General features: G+C 37.2%; 1 protein-coding gene across 3 annotated transcripts in view; it reads right to left on the bottom strand.

The window, feature by feature from the left end:
• MME (membrane metalloendopeptidase) overlaps window positions 1-16703 on the bottom strand; it is a 52123-nt gene that overhangs the window by 15570 nt on the left and 19850 nt on the right. For all 3 annotated transcript variants that reach the window (XM_076341494.1, XM_076341496.1, XM_076341493.1), the window contains exons 10-17: window positions 14367-14468; window positions 11137-11273; window positions 10944-11037; window positions 7737-7865; window positions 6798-6896; window positions 4801-4881; window positions 3717-3820; window positions 1673-1731 (exon numbers count right to left, since the gene is read on the bottom strand). In XM_076341494.1, coding sequence (XP_076197609.1) covers window positions 1673-1731; window positions 3717-3820; window positions 4801-4881; window positions 6798-6896; window positions 7737-7865; window positions 10944-11037; window positions 11137-11273; window positions 14367-14468 — 805 coding nt within the window. The remainder of the gene's footprint in view (window positions 1-1672; window positions 1732-3716; window positions 3821-4800; window positions 4882-6797; window positions 6897-7736; window positions 7866-10943; window positions 11038-11136; window positions 11274-14366; window positions 14469-16703) is intronic.

Raw genomic sequence — 16703 nt, forward strand, 5'->3', positions numbered from 1 at the left:
TAATGTTGCAAAATGTTTTGTGACTCTTGAAAGACTGCACCACTGTGAAGAGATCTGCTATGGTTCACAAGATGAGAAACCCCACTGCTTCCAGGTGGTTCTAATCTTCAGCCATAATGGATTTTTTTTTTTATTTCTTTAAAAGCATTTTAATGCTTTCTCTTCTGTTTTAAGTTGTTTTTAACCATGGATGGTTTTGGGTAGGCTGACATTAGAAATGTTTATACTCAAAAGCATTACGAAAACTATTTAATTGTACTGAACTTTTCTCTTACTTTTTAAATTTGATTTTTCCTTGGTTTAATCTACCAGGTTTCCATTTTCATTTTTCCAACACAAAAGAAGCAGAATTAAATGACACATCAGACAGTGAACTTGAAGTCATCTGGCAGACTTTAAATCTTGAGAACAGCAATTAAGGATGCCTCAAAATTCCTTAAACATTTTTTAAGCCATATGTAAAAGAATGTATGTTAGAACTTTGCATTTAAGATAGCTAACAGTTAAGACTTGCAATTTAAATGGGACTACTTAAAGTAATACTAGTATGGAGCTCTTACATACTGTGCTTCATAATTAGATCTTGAAGTGCTATAGGCAAGATAGCTGGTGCGGGATTTTCTGAGTAAACTGTCTTTTGGGAAATGCTGGTTTCACTAAGCCCCAAATGTTTTGTTCCAACTGCCATGATTATTTTTACATAGAGAAGGTGGTGACAGAGCCATGTAGGATTTCTGTCGGCTTGGGACTTGAAGCAGCTCTGGAACAGTGACCATATGCTCCAGAAGCAGTGACCCCATAAGTTCCTGGTCCCATGCAGCATGGGACAGTTGGCTCAGCCCAGCTTATGTGAAGCTGATTGCTGTAGTCTGTCTTCTGAGCACTGGATCCTACAGCTGTGTATGGGAAGGTGCTGGAGATGAGGAAATAGAAAATGAGAATAAGCTGTTTTTTGCACTAATATTCCAGCACTGTTTCATCATCGAATGCAGAACATCTGCTGCCTTGATAACAGGACGTTTGTTTTAGACTGGTCTCACTCTCTGTAATTACCCTTACGGAAAGCAAAGTGTACTGCTTCATGAGAACAGGTATGGTGATTCTGGCCTACCATATGAAATGTTACGGGATTCTGAGCGGTTCAGTCAATGAACTGGCGTATTCATTAACCCGCAGGATGAAATTCAACATCCTTCCCAAAGCCTTACCAAATAAGCTTGTACAAAGGAATTGTGAAGGGGCTATAAGGAATGGAAGCCACATGTACTCTATGGCAGGAAGTTCCACGACGTTCTTTTAGTCAGTGTTTCATTCAGGTGAAAGTGGTACTGTACTCCCTGTTCATCCCTTTAAAAAAAAAAAAAAAAAAAAAAAAAGGCTGGGGCCACCAAATTTACTTGGTTATTAAACTTCTAGCCACTCCACACTGCTATTGCTTTCATGGCTGAATCCCAAGCCTCTGTCCTTGTTCTGCACAAAGGCAATTCAAAACATGAGAAGATGAAAACACTATGAATGAAACCTCTGATTTTGCTGCACTGAGGCCCTTCTGCAACCCCCATAATATTAAAATTGTTTCACTTCTTGATTTTAAAAACACATACCTATATATATATAAAAAAATAATTTGACCATTAAATCTGTATGCAATTAATAAGTTGGTAAATCTTACCTATCTGATTTCTACTTGCTGAATAAAAAGCATTGACAACAGCAGCTCCACTTATCCACCTAGTAACAACAGACGAATAAATGTTAGAATTTCAGTTCTTAATGGCAGAGTTAACCGTTACTGGAACAAACCTAGACACTGAATCACAGAATAATTGAGGTTGGAAGGTACTTTTGGAGATGATTCTCAAGTCCAATGCCCCAGTGTGCTCAGCCTCTCATTGTACGTCAGACACTCCAATCCCTTATCATTTTAGTAGCCCTTTCCCTTTGTTATTCAAACTGATTAACAACGATACTTATTTTTTGTTTCTATTTCTGCTCATACTGCAGCATTGTACAGGCAAAATTTCCCATATAAAGAAACTGAAACACAGAACCTGAGGTTATAATGGTATGTAAACATTTGGGGATAACGGAGTGATCTATTTGATAACTGTATTGCATATGCCAACCATAAGCAATGCAAAGTATTCTAACAGTGGCTATTGCTTGATTAAGTGAAAATAAATTTGCAGAATAAGTTGTAACTATCAGAGGATAATTAATTGTAGTTGATACCTCCAGGCTCACTTTAGGTAATCTTTGAATGCAATTAAACTTAGTTTAGTTTACTAGTTACTCCTAACTAATATGCACTTGTGAGAACAAAATAGGAGTTGTGTTAAATCAAGCTGAAACAATTGAACAAGCCAAGCCCAAACACAGCTTGAAGTTAAAATAGAGCAGAAGTGAGGTGGCTGTTAGGTGGAACACAAATTTTCAGTTAATGATACGTAAATACAGCAAAAGAAACAGTTGGAACTCTTTATCCACAATAATGACTATAGTTCTGAAAAGCTATGACATAGTATTTGGAAAATTCATAGTGGTCATTCCAGAGGTGTGAAGTATATACTTCTTCTTCTGAAAAGGTAAGAGTTTGAAGATGCAAGATGACTGACTAGAAAGAGTCTGAACAGTTGCAGGTTTTGATTTTTTTTTTTTTTCCTTAAGAAAGAGGTCTGGAACAGCACTATGAAAATGATAAAGTAATTAAAAATAGAAACACAGGATCATAGAATAATTTAGGTAAAAAGGACCTTTAGAAGTCATATGGCCCCATGTGAAGCTAACTAGATCAAGTTGCTTAGAGGCTTGTCCAGTCAAGATTTGAGTATCTCCAAGAACAGAGATACGGAGATCTCACAGCCTCTTTGGGTCTTGTTTGACCACCCACATGGTGAAAAGTTTTTCCTAACATCTAGTCAGAATTTTGCATGTTCCAGCTTGTGTCTCTTCCCATTTGTCCTATCACCGTGCATCTCCAAGAAGGGTCAGGCTTCTCTATATTGCCTCCCATTAGGCAGTTGAAGGCAGCAATAAGACCTCCCCTTAGTCTTTTCTTTTTTAGACTGTACAAAGCTAGTTCTCTTATCCTCTCCTCAACATAAATCCAGCTCTGCAGTCCTTATTCAAATGAACAGTCTTGCAAAGTTAGCATGGCCTATGGTGACCACAGTAATTTTCCTGATTCCGTTTAAATTCACTTCCAAATGGGTCAGAGGTGAGACAGGAAGAGTGGCCAGTACAGCTAGAGAATGTGCCATGTCAGTCTTTTGGTACATCCACATTCTACATTAATATTTTAATTCAGAGCAGGAGTATGTTTCTGAAGTAAATTCCTGCTCATCCTCATTTAATCATGCTTTCTCTTTTCTCATGCAGTCTCTGAGCAAGAGAAATGAAATTCTCAGGGATAAAATTCATCTTTCAGATGAACTTAATTAAAAAGCTGCTCTCCAGGAGTCCACTTAATCCACTCTGGGAGCTAAGGGACCAGACTAGACCTACTCCAGAGTACTTAACCTTCTATGCCATCTCCCAGTTTCTTTGCCCTACTTGCTAACGTAGGTCCAGCCTTTGAGAAACGAGCAATGCCCTCTTACCTGCCATCTTCATGAAGAAAAAAACGCAGGTCATTAAATCATTACTGATTACCCTCCAAGTACTGCCTCCTGTGGAAACTGGATGAAAGACTACACACAGTATTTTTAAATACTTACTCCTCTTTGTCCACCTTTTCTCTAAGTTTTTTCAACCTTTTCTTCTGGGTAAATACTAAATTTTGAATAATGTTTTCAAAGTATTCTTCTTCTTTGTAGTTCAACTAAAAAGAAAAGAGGGAAAAGTACTTAGTGGTGGTGTTACTGATGTGCAATAAGACACATGGATCTGGAAAATCTAGTCTGAAGCATGATGAGCTAAGCAATGCATTTTTAAGAGTGTTTTTTGATCTACAATTAGAACTTGGTTTGCAGTGCTCTGCTACATCACAGAGTTGATATTGTAGCTGGATATATTTTAGTGGCTGTATAGTTTTTTTCCAGAGATCTTTATTCCCTCTTTATATATGTATTTTGAGTCAAGTTCAGCATTTGTTGGTTTTGACCCTAACCTCTGGGGGTTGCCCGCTTGAAACCAGTAGCTACCAACTTGGTAAGCTGCAATTGCACCTTAGAAAGAACACATGAATAAGGCTCAAATGGTGTTTTAAAAAAACGTACTTTGGTTATATGTGTGTATTTTTCAAAATTAAAACTTTGACTTCTAAGACACATTCTGCCTGAACATACATGTATACTAAATACATTAATGGAATTACTCTTACAAATGAACCTCAAGGTAAAAGAATACTGAGGTCACATTTTGCAGTGAAAAAGCGCAGATGCAGTTTAAATTATACAGATCGTCCAATGTCATACTTCAGGGACTAATTACAATCCATGGATAAATAGGCACAGTTACTAAGTTATGTGTACTTGCATCCACTTCAACCACTGTTATGTCAATCCGTGGCAGATTTAGAAATACTGGACTGAACACCATTGGCTCCCTGTTTTATTCTAGCATAATTCCTCTAGAATTTCTACATTCCCTTGAAATACCATCAAATACTTATCACCATCTGTACTGGATCAGCTGTGCTACACTAGCTTTTAATACATCCTTATTTACACCTGTGCAGCTGAGCACAAGATTGAGTTATTCTGTGCAGATGCATGTGGTTTGGCTTGGCTATGAAGACAAATTCACCATTTTTTCTCTTAAGACACTTTTCTAATTATACCACCTATTGCGGATACTTACCTCCTGGTACTCGCTGTTCAGCTTACTGTCATCAGTCATGATCTCATCTGGATAACCAATCCTCTCTCTAATTGCTGTTGCCTAGGGACAAGATAGTTTTATATCCATAGCAAATCAGCCATATTTTTAAATAAATCATAAATTATATAATAAATGCAATATGGAAGCAACTGCAGAAAATCCATTATGTTAATTATATTTAGTTTTTGTTTACTTTTTTTTACTCATTGAAAGCACTGTAAAGTTTATGGTTAATTATAACAATGGCAAATTCTAGAAAGTATGTTCTGTTCCTTTCTTTGCAAGTAAACTTCCAGAAATGTGCACAAGACAGCCAAACATACTTCAACTATGCTTTTGAGTTGAAAGGCTGGTTTAAACAAATAGTAGAAATCCTGAAATATTTGACATACTTTACAGCATGTAAAATAGCAAAAAAATTAGTAACTGGATGTTTTTTAACTTCAGTACATTATAGAAAAACACATTTACAAATTTCCAGAAATTTGTAGTTTGACTCAGTTTGGCTCTGTATCCATATTTCTTAACTAGCTCCCACATCTACACTGGAGTGAAATAATTTATTTAAATGTTCCCAAATTTTGACAATTTGAAGTCCTGAACAAAGCTTTTTAACCCAAACCCTACTCAGTTTCTTTTGAGAACCAAGTATTGTTTTGTATTTGATGGCAATGTCAGGAGTAATTAAAAAAAAAAAAAAAAAAAAAAAAGAAGATTCTTTAGCAATTCTTTCTACTATTTCCATATAAATATGTCTTAATAAATTTAGCAGTAAAATCACATTATTTATACAAATAATTTTCTGATGTAGGCTATTCCCACAAACAAGTGAACTTTATAAGCGACATGTGGAGTGTGCGTGGGTTTTTGATCCTAACTTTTCAGACAGTTTGCATCTCATTTTGTAAATAAATTGTTCGTAATAGTGGAAGTATTTCATAGACTTTGTACCTAAACTGTCTATGTCTAATCATAGTACAGAATGTATTTAGGATTTTCAGTTTACTACCTGACTTACACTGCCATTCCTGATTTGAAGTTACTGTGTGGCTGTAACTGATCAATATGTGTAGCTATGTAAATAACACTAGGAATGTACATAAGCACCAGTTCGTATAACTGCATCTTTGCTGTCTGATCACATCAGAATCAATATAAGCTCACTGGATGCTGTGACTATCTTAGCTATCTGTTGCAATCGTAGCTTTTTGCAGACTTTACAGTCTAGAGTTCTTTGATAAACCAGTAATATTTTGATATTTATTTTAAATGTTTTTTTCTAAGATTTTCTAACACAAAATTCTGGAGGAAAATGCCAGGTCCCGCTTTATAATTAATAAACCCATGATATTTTCCAAGCTTTTTTAAAATTAAATTTTAATAATAAATTATCATTAAAACTGCAAAATTGAAGATTTTTTATTATCTCTACAGTATAACAAAATAGATATGTAATAAACAGTTCTCTCAATTGCTTCACTCCCAATTCAGGGCTCTCTACAACTGATTTCTGTCACTTACTCCAGACTTACATGAACTGTCTGAAGCTACGTCTTCCTTTAAAAGAGAACTCACTGATGGTGTCCACCCTGTGGTTTGACTTTTTGTTTTTGTCCTATCACTCCCAATAGCTGGTCAAATCACCATAAATCATTCCTTTTCATTTTCAGTATTACTTTCTTGTAGATATTCATTATCTAGCTCCTTAATCACTGATTTGCCTGGAAGGTCTTAATCTTGTATATAGATTCTTCCTATTTTGTGTGCTTATCTCCACAGAGGCCCCTTCCCATGTAATATGGATCTGATATAGGAAGTCTGTAAGCTGCTGTGCCTATATAAACACAAATATATGTGGGTTTTTTATATATTAAATAGTGATAGATGTTACTGCTTATTTTTTTTCAGGAAAAACAATTGAAATACTGATTTTTATAGAAATACACAACATTACCAATATTTAAGATTTAACTTACTTTTTGTTCTGCTTTCTTTTTGGTTTCTGCATCCATCCAGGTAAGTTCATCTAAGGTTTTTATAAAAACATCACGTATATCTGCAATCATTTCCTCAACCTTGGAAAAAACATCACTATGTTACAAATCCACATAAAATGAGCCCATTATTTTTCCACAGTCATAGTTAGTTTATTACAGACTTGTTTTTCCTGCACTAGCTGCTTGAGTATATGCTGTTTACGGGCCACACCCAAAATCTGGAGCTCAAGTTAAGTAGTACTTTTAACCTGTCCTGTGGGAGGAACGGGAATGGGCATGACCTCACAAGGTAATGCAACTTAGGTTACAAAAAATCTGTCAGATATCCATCTGCTGGATGTTGTGCATCTGATCAAATTATTGTGTCTATGTCAACCACGAAAAATGGTGTATCTTAAGCCTGGATTACAGTAGGAGTGATAGGAGGAAACTAAGGCTTAACTCCAGGTTAATTTTCAGCAATTTTCTGTGTGAATGAAGACAAACAGAAATAACTGATGTCCCTGCACCCCGTGTAGGCAGGATGTGAACTAGCGTCAGTCTCAAAGAACAAGCAGTGACTGTTCATTTCAGTAAGTGCTGTTCCTTGGGCACGCGTATGGGCTTGTGCATGGTCCATCGCTAATGTACCAGTGGTGCTTTAGGCTCAAGGCTGGCTCATCGAACAAGTGGAGCAGGCAGATGCCTCTCTCCCTCCAAGTGTGCATACATAATTGTCGTATTTCACACGTTACTTCACACTGTGGTCATTTGCTTGGAAAGCAGGCCAGCTCAAGACAAGTAATGCAGAAGTACTTAGGTGCAAAGGAATGACTCTCCTAGCACATGCGTTCTTGTTACACCTCAGTGGTACACTGATTAAGAAGCAAATCTGAAGGTTAGGTTTTTTATACAGGCTAAGTGTGCTCAAAGCTTTACCACATGTTTACTGTCTCCAGCAAATGCTTCCTCTACATATAATCGTCCCACTGCATTCTCCATGTTGCCATTGACATAGTTTGCGCAACGACGCCAAACAGCAGTTTCTGACGTTGTGCCGTAAAGTGCCTGTGAAACATAAACATTAGGTATAATAGTGACACCTGGGCCCACATAAGGTGAAGCAGAATGGTGACTGACTGGCAGATGTGTGTTTCAGAGGAGCCTAGCTGACCTTAAGGTCATGCATTTAATTCACATTTGTGTTTATGGCAGTTCAGTGGACTCACTCTGTAATGGGAACATCTGTCACAGGCTGAGGAAATATGAGAATCATTATTCTTTATCCTTCTAAAACATGAAAGGTAGAGAGGAGAAAACTACTCTGAAAGCTAAGAATGGGAGAGGTTAAAGAGGAATACCCCGACATAAAGCTTTCACTGTAACAGGGATCTGTATTGCAGTTCCAGCTCTGACAGGGCCATTGTGATTATGCAGCAAATTAATTTCTGCAGGGGTAAGATTGTGTTTTCCACCCAACCAGCAGCTTCTATCAGAGCCTCCCACCTTTGGGAGCTTGCAGAGTAGAAGCTTGTTTACTCTATGTGATGTTGCTAAAAGGTATGCAAGGATTTTGCCATGATAATGTATAAATATGTGATATAGCTGAGTGGATAATATAATGGTATGACACCTGAATGCAAGGAATATAACAGACAGTGTCATTATAGGGCAACTCTCTGAAATCATATTCTATAATGAAGTTTATATTCCGTAATGAAGCACCTCTCCATCTCTTCAGAGGTACAGATCAATGACTTTTGGTGTTAAAAGCTCTGTAACTGCTACACCTTGAACTGAATTATTTGTATTGAAAAGGAAAATTACTAACGTTTCTTTTCACCCTAAAGCATTATGGACACAGTAATGGTCTTTTGAAAACGTTACCAGTATAACACAGCACAGAGATATCTACTGCAGATCTCCCTGAAGAGCCTGTGATGTTGGAACTTTCTGTAACTCATTACTGACAAAGAGCTGAATAGACTAGAAAATCTGTCAGTCCTTAATCTATTTCTTTCTTAGATACTCCCTGCACACATACAGGCTGCATCAGTAGTCATTTCTTACATAGCAAAAGCTTGTATAGCAAAAGTAAATACAACACCTCTCCCCCAGAACTTAAAGCAAAACCAGTAATAAACATTAGCAGTACTGAGCTTAATTCAATTAATAACTAATTCAGAATGACTATGCAATGAAGATTCCAGTAGATCACTTTGTGCTGCTCAAGCTTATCCTAGTTCATAACCATAGTTCACTGGTCTCAGCATGACTTGGGTAGAGGGCTACTTGAGACCATGGTGGACTTGCATCAGACCAGGACTGCCCTTCACAGGAGCTCTGAGATAGACTCTTTTTAAGTAAGCCTAGTGTCATCAGAGGTGCACAAGAAAAAACAAAGTGGTGCTTTCTACAGCAACAGAAACTTACCTGCTTATTAGTAAAAAGAACATGCAATTAAAATGCATTACTGTGGATTCGTACATGTACAGTGCTGATGCATCTGAAATCACACCTCCTGATCTCATGGGGCATAAATTCTCAGGCCATAAATTCTCAACTACAACATCATAGGGAATGCAGTTTTTTTCTCTTTAAATAGATCTTGGAAAAAAAGAAAGATACTGATGTGTTTCTTTGGTGGGAGTAATTGTATCCTGAGGATACAGTTCCAGTAGCTCTAAGTATTAAACTAGTGTCATGATACTACCCTGCATGCTCTTCCACCCCTGCATCTGGGCTTCTTGACAGTAGATGGTAGTAGTAGCTGGAAAGGCACAATTTTGAACAAATGTTACAGTGAAAACTGACAATTTGACCTTGAGATGGAGACCCAAACATAAGTGACTTAGAGTGACAGCATAGCCCTTCATTAACACATAGGCCCATCTACACGTGCAGTCTAGTCATCTGTTGAGATCTTTTTCCTGATTTCTTAAGGAAGTGGTTGCAGAGCCAATGATCTTTCTGCTAGGACTCTGGCACCTTCTGTAGCACATTTTAAGCACTCTGTATTTAAAGCAAATGGAGTTTTGAATGAATAAGTAACCAATTAGCCACGCAACCCAGAAAAAAAATGGTATGGGAGATTCATGGAATGCCATAACTGTCCTAACATTTATATTTGAAAGCAAACTTAACAAGAAAAATGCTAGTTTATTTCCACTACATTTAGTGTGAGAAGCTCCAGCTATACTATATCATATATTATTAATTAATTAGCAGACAATTGTATGTTTTTATACATAGGCTATGGTAAAATCTTTTTCTGTCGTTCTTTCAAACTTTGACATTTTTCTAAATGAAACTTCCTCAGTGAAGTCCTAAGATGTAGTGGGGGATGACTTTAATTTATAGAGTGCAAAACAAAGTATTCCCTGATGATGCACAGTAAGCAAATATGAAACTTTATATTAAAATCATTTCATACTTTAAAGAGAGGGGAAAAAGCCAAATAATCAATGAATAAGACTGCCATGTTCAGGCATATAAAACTGACCAAACTGAACGTTCGTTGACTTCCTCCAGTAATTATTATCTTCTTCTGTAACAAGCAGAACCTCCTTAAAAAGCTGCGTAGGTGTGTTAAAGAGTTTCTTATGTCACTAACAGATACAACAAAATGGCCTCAACCTTTCTTAATGGAGCTGAGCAAACTTACAAAGTAGAAAGTTCTGCTGTGGAAATACAAAGGACTTCCATCTCCAATCTGTTTGTGAAATTGCTCAGCATTTCCTTAAAAGCACTAAAATATCTGCAGGATCAAATGACCGAAAAACAAGATTGGGCCCATAATGTTTGACTTTGAATGTATTACTTTAGATGCTGAAGAGTTTGTAACAAATCAATCAGAATTGTAGAGTAATCATTTGCAAATAAATGGGACTGTTCTGTTATCAAAATGGGGATTAATTTTGATTCAGAAAAACATGGAGACCAAGTACCAGAACAGTGCTTTTCAAATCCACTCCAGCTATCAAGCATATAAATTATGTGTACACTCCAGCAGAAGCTTCAGCAAACATATCTAGCTTTTGTGTGCAAAATTCGAAATACATTATATACTACAAGTACATAAAAAAATTATCTTTTGTGGGTCACAAAAGTCATCTTTACAACTTAAAAAGAGATTAATTTCTGCACCTTACGAAAAGCATTCCTTGTGTCCTTGTAGTTACGGCTTAGGCTGTTGACAAGATCCATTACGAATCGCCAGATCATGTAATTTTGAAGGTCTCTGTTTAACAAAGCAACAATAATAAGCTGCTAATGTTTTCAGGCTTTTAAAATCTATTTGAAATAAAATGCAAATTACAAAAATACCCAACATACCTACCTGGGAGTGTATTTATTAAGAATAGACTTCAGCCTGATAAGGTATTCTGGATCATAAACAATGACATGTTCAGTGTTCTCAACGTTAATTTGTACAGTTGACATTATATCATTTATGAATTTTGACCAGTCGAATACCTGGAAAAACAATACGCATTATTATATGGTTAAAGCATAAAGAAACAGTATTTAGCTGTTTTTTCCAGTTTAAATATATTTGCATAACACAAATGCTCTGCCTTTTGTTTCCCTAATAGCTGCACTACTTGTAAATGGAGTCATCATAATAACAACTGATCTGAGATAATTTATATCCTCTGTGCTCTAAAATCCTATTAAAATAGGGTGGTATTTAGCAGAAAGGGTCAAGACATTGTTTTGATTTCAGACTAACACAATAAAAAATGTTATGACCCCTTCCTTTTAGCCTGGAAAAGCAGAAATGGTATATTAAGTAAAATTTTCAATTGCCTTTTTGCGATATTTGGCTAAGAACTTTTAAATCAAAGCATGACTAACAGCCCGATTTTCAGTACAGTATGTCTCTGTGTCTATGGGGCAATAAGATTCGTGGTATACTTGGCAATCCATTCTGAAGCATATGGTAAGGACTTGTTCTGAAGTACATTGAAGTCCATAAAAGGATTTATTTTACTAGGCTTCAAAACAGACATACTAAATCCACTATCCATAATGAATTTTCTTCTGCACACCACAGTACTAGATACTGGAGAAGCAACTGATTTGATAGCAGGTCAGTCTGTAGCATGCTGTGACAGACAATTCTCAGGCAAAGGTTAGAGTTCTTGTTCGTTTTCTGCCTCTGTGGTCCTAAACCCCCATTTTCTTTATGCTGGTATTTACCTTTGCGAGAGGCCCACATAACTTTCATGACCCAGTACCTATGAAAATTATTTTCTGTTAAGTTTTCATTCTGTAGTGTCCATCTAGTCTGAACAGAGCATTATTTTAGTGTATGGGCACTCTCAACTGGAAACTCTTACTAGTTTGCTGGTAAGAAAAATAATTTCCCTTAGATAAGTCTTTGCTTAGTAATATCATGTGCCTCAGACAGTAGATGGGTCAAAGGACTGACTGGAGAACACAGAGTCATTCTCTTGCTTACTAAGGGAACGCAGACTGTGGTCACTGCTTGGCTGCACAGCACTGGGATCTGAGCCATGCTTAAGTGGGCAAAGAAGCCAGACTGTGTGGGGCCACATTGCTGTTCCTCCATCACATAACCCAAAGCAACAGAGTAGTATCAATGGGAGGTTATAACCTACGCATTCCCCTTACCCAGGAAGTTCACACCTGCAGCTGATGTGAAGCTAAATATTTTCACAAGTGTGTTACTTGTCTTCCTCTGTATGATACCAGCTGAAAGAGACAGATCCTTCAGCTTGGAATACTGTAGATTGTACAGTGTTATATATTCCTCCAATTTCTCCATTCACTTTTTTAATAAATGACACTGATGTTACAGCTAATTCTACATACTCTGCTTCAAATTCTCCATATTGGCCCAAGGTTTCCCAATCCATTGTCTCTGCGGACCACCGTTTGACTGAGAAAATGATTCAGAGCAGAAGCTGAAAATCATCATCAAAACTCTAGAGCTACTCAGTGCTTTTACCACATTGGGTAGGTACTCATTTTAGTAATGAAAAGGAAGGTGTTACATTTAAGAAAAGCAAATAATCTTTGTACTTTTTTTTCAAAGATTTTGTTAAATTTTAAAAATTTTTGTTATGCCTATTACTTTGAAAAGTATTGGTGATTTTTCCCAGTCTGTATCTTTTGAGAGGAAAGTTTTATTGGAAGAGGTAACGTCTTTCATCAGACAAACTAACGTAGCTGAGGAAAGCAGATAAGCTTTCAGAAACAGAATTACTTCAGGTTTGAGAGAAAAGCAGCAAACTTCAAGCTAATCTTAGGCATAATTGCTGTTCTATCCTTAGACCATTACAACAACGCTACCAACTCCCATTATGTGTCTTTTGAGCGTTTTTGGATAAATTTAGAGCAGATGATTATTGCTGATCTGCAGCACTCCCCAGGAATTAAAAATAACCAGGGCAATACCGTTCTGTGACAAGAGAAGTTAGTTTCTGACATTATGACTGTAATGGTAACTGTTCAACTAAGACCTGTGGGAGAAGGTAAATTATGAAACAAATTAAGCTAGGCAGAAGTGAACTGTCATGTAATTTAAAGTTGAAGAATTTAAAGTCAATAAAAATAGCAGTGATTATGAAACTGTGGTAGGAATAATAGTATTTCATAGTACCTTACTGGCCTCAAAAGACTCAATAATGTGCTCCTGCCAGTCAGACCACAGTGCTTTCCACGTGACACAGTAGTTAACCTGCTTGCTTTTTGTGCAAGATACTGAAGTAGAAGCCATTTATGATAAAAAATATGTCTACTAAGACATGACGTTACTGAGGAGGCACACCTATGTTATCAAATCTTTGGCTATTCTTTAGCCAGACTTTGTGGTGCCATTAATTAAAGGTTATACTGCACAAATGGCACATAGCTCAGGATAAGAGAAAAGGCAGAGTTCAAACGTCCTGGGGGAGCTACAGTGGGAGGAACAGGGAGAATTTTCCTGATTCATAGTCACGACTTCCTGGGCTCCTTTCTGCTTGCTTTGGGAGCCCATCTTACAGAGGGAATGTTGGAAAAACAGGACTTTTTGTTCTGAATCTGCACCTCTGGATAAACGGAGAGGGCCTGAATAGTCATGCTACAACATATTTGAATCAATCGGTGGCTGCAGCCTTAACTTTTGTCCTGGGCCCTCTGGAGCTGCTGTGGTAATTACAGGAAGGGAATTTATTTGTACTCTGCAAAGGATACTCTCCTGATTTCCAGCAAGGGTTATGTATGTGCAAGATTTACCATCCTGAATCCATGAGAGTAAGTCAAGCTCATGACATTTTTTTTTCCCTTTGTCCTTTTCCATCTCTTTATGTTGAAGCAGAGGGGCAAGATCTGCCTTCAAATTAGGAGAAACAGTGAGTACAGAAGCACAGTCTTTTACGTATAGTTTAATGTCATCAGATGTTTAGGTAATATAGTGTGCATGTCAGGTATCCTGTTCAATTTCAAATACGTCTAAGCTCAAGAAAGAAATGTCTTTAAAAGAAAAAATTGACAGGCTTCACTATTTAATCTCATCAGTCATAAATTAGAGGTTAAAATATCAGATTACTGATCACTCACCTTATGATCTACTTCCAATGAGAAGTTGTTCTGGAGTTGTGCCAAGGTCATTTTATTGTACAGCAAAAGTGGATCATTTCTGTCTTCAGATTTTGTTGTTGCCTATCAAAATTAATCGTGAGAGAATTACTAAGTACATTGAGTCAGTTCACAGGAATTTTGGTAAGTGGAAGTAAAAAGAAAGAAAATTAGTATTTCTGGCTTAATACATTACTATCAGTTTGTATTAACTGTAAAGTACCTCACATATAAATATGGACATCATTTTATAGATAAAAAGTATACAAAAGGATAGTTAAATGAACTAAATTTCTGACAGTAAAATGGAGCTTTACTTTTTGGATTTGTTTTGTGTTACAGCATCAACAACTCAAGCTGTGCAGGAACACTGATTGGAACATAGACCCATAACACTCAAAGCACTGAGTAGACACTGTTACCAATAGATACAAAAATCTTGGGAGAAGGGAATAAAGGAGATTTATTTATTGAGTATAGGGCGACCAGCATGCTGTGGTAGGACTGCAGTGTGAGCGTTTTGATCAGGATGCATGTGCTATCCGATACGTTCTTTCTGAAACCGCTGTATAGAAAGGGAGTCATAACTCATAACTCAGATAAGCTTTGTATTAGTCCAGGCAATGTGGTTTTGCACCGGTGTGTTAAAAATGTGCATACATTAACACCTTAATGGCATGACTGTATTAGGGCCATTTCTTATAGACAATAAAACTGCCTGACTGCCAGAGAACTGTGTCTGTGTTGGTGCTTTATGAGGCAAGTTAATCACAGGAGTCTCTAGACAGCAAATGTCAGCAGGGCGGACTCTGGAATTAGGTGCGGACTGAGAGGAGACAAAACCAGCACCTAATGGTAACTACTCCCTTCGTCTCTGAATACTCTCTTGGATATCTTTCTGTTCTTTTCCTCAAACACCAGTGTGTCCCTTGTTAGGATGCTTCTGCAGGCTTCTGAAGTGCATTCTTGTATCCTTTCATACCTTTGTTCTCATGCAGAAGTACCCTGTGACAGCATCAGCGCTGGCTCACCTCATACTCCACCCTCTTTTAACTTTCACCTTTTTTGATGGCAAAGGGAGAAAATGCTGGTACACAAACAACTATGGGAAAAGAGTGATCTTGTGATCCATGAGAGTAATTCATGGGAGAACCTACATCACTACTCCCTGAGTACTCTTAACTGACTCGGTCAGGAGCAAGAATAGTAGGTTTTACCTATTTAAACTGTTTTGAAAAATCAGTCACACCAAGTCTGATTTTATCTCTATGCTTTTGTAAAAAAGATTTCTCTTCCACTTCCTCCTTCCAAATCTACTGTGCATTCAGTATTTTTTTTCTGTGTTTTCTTTAACAAATTCCCAAGAACACAATGTCAGCTCTCTTCCAGTAACATTCAGGCTGGTGCTGAGTTTTTGATGAAAGAGGTTAAAAACCAAGGCAATAGCAGCTTACCCACCACCAACTGTACTCTCTACCAGCAGCAACTGCTATAGTTGTGGTTTCCTTTTGTGTAGTCCCCTTCAAATCTTTCTCCAATTAATTCCTTTTCTTGTAATAATTTTCTATCTCTGATCTAAGCCCAGAGGTGTGTTTTTCAGGAAAATGTGAAGAAAATCAAAATCAGATGGTTTTAGTTTATACAAATGCGGGGGAAAGGTCTTCCTCTGCCAAACACATGCCCTTACTAACAGTGTAATTTCAAAAATAGCTGAAGCTAGAAAATTTGTATTTGGCTTGTTTTACAGTCATCCTCAGCTTCTGAAATGTTTAATAATCATAAGCCATGTTTTAGCTCATGAACGCTTGAATTTCCATTTGTTTTTCTCCGTTCAAGTTCAAATTCTAGCTATTTCTCCAAGCCATACTTTAATGGAGAACAGTGTGTGATTAAAAATGCACTTCAAACAATCAGCATTGTGGAGCAGCTTGTGCAGGACAAACATTACTTTGTGTTACACGGCAGGCCAAGGGTTGGGAATCTACTGCTCTGATAACCAAACAGCCCACGGGGAAAAAAGGGCAAAGGGAGAAGAGGCCCGAAAGCATCTCCTAAAACTCACTTTCTAAAACAGACTAAACAGAAACCAAGTCTCTCCTGCTCTCTCTTTGTTCTCTTGAAGGGCTTCTGTGAACAGATTAGGATAAAACATTTTGCTATTTGGAAAACAGTTAACTCAAATATTTTCCTTTGCTTGTTAGAAGGCATGTCTTTCTTATTATGTGTTCCTCTTAGGTGTTCCAGGCCCCATACATTTTTGGTCAGCTTTTGGTCCCACAAAATAACATTAGCAAGTAACTTAACAACTCAGCTTACAGT

This window comes from Aptenodytes patagonicus, chromosome 6, assembly GCF_965638725.1.
Source record: "Aptenodytes patagonicus chromosome 6, bAptPat1.pri.cur, whole genome shotgun sequence".
NCBI classification, from domain to species: Eukaryota; Metazoa; Chordata; class Aves; order Sphenisciformes; family Spheniscidae; genus Aptenodytes; species Aptenodytes patagonicus.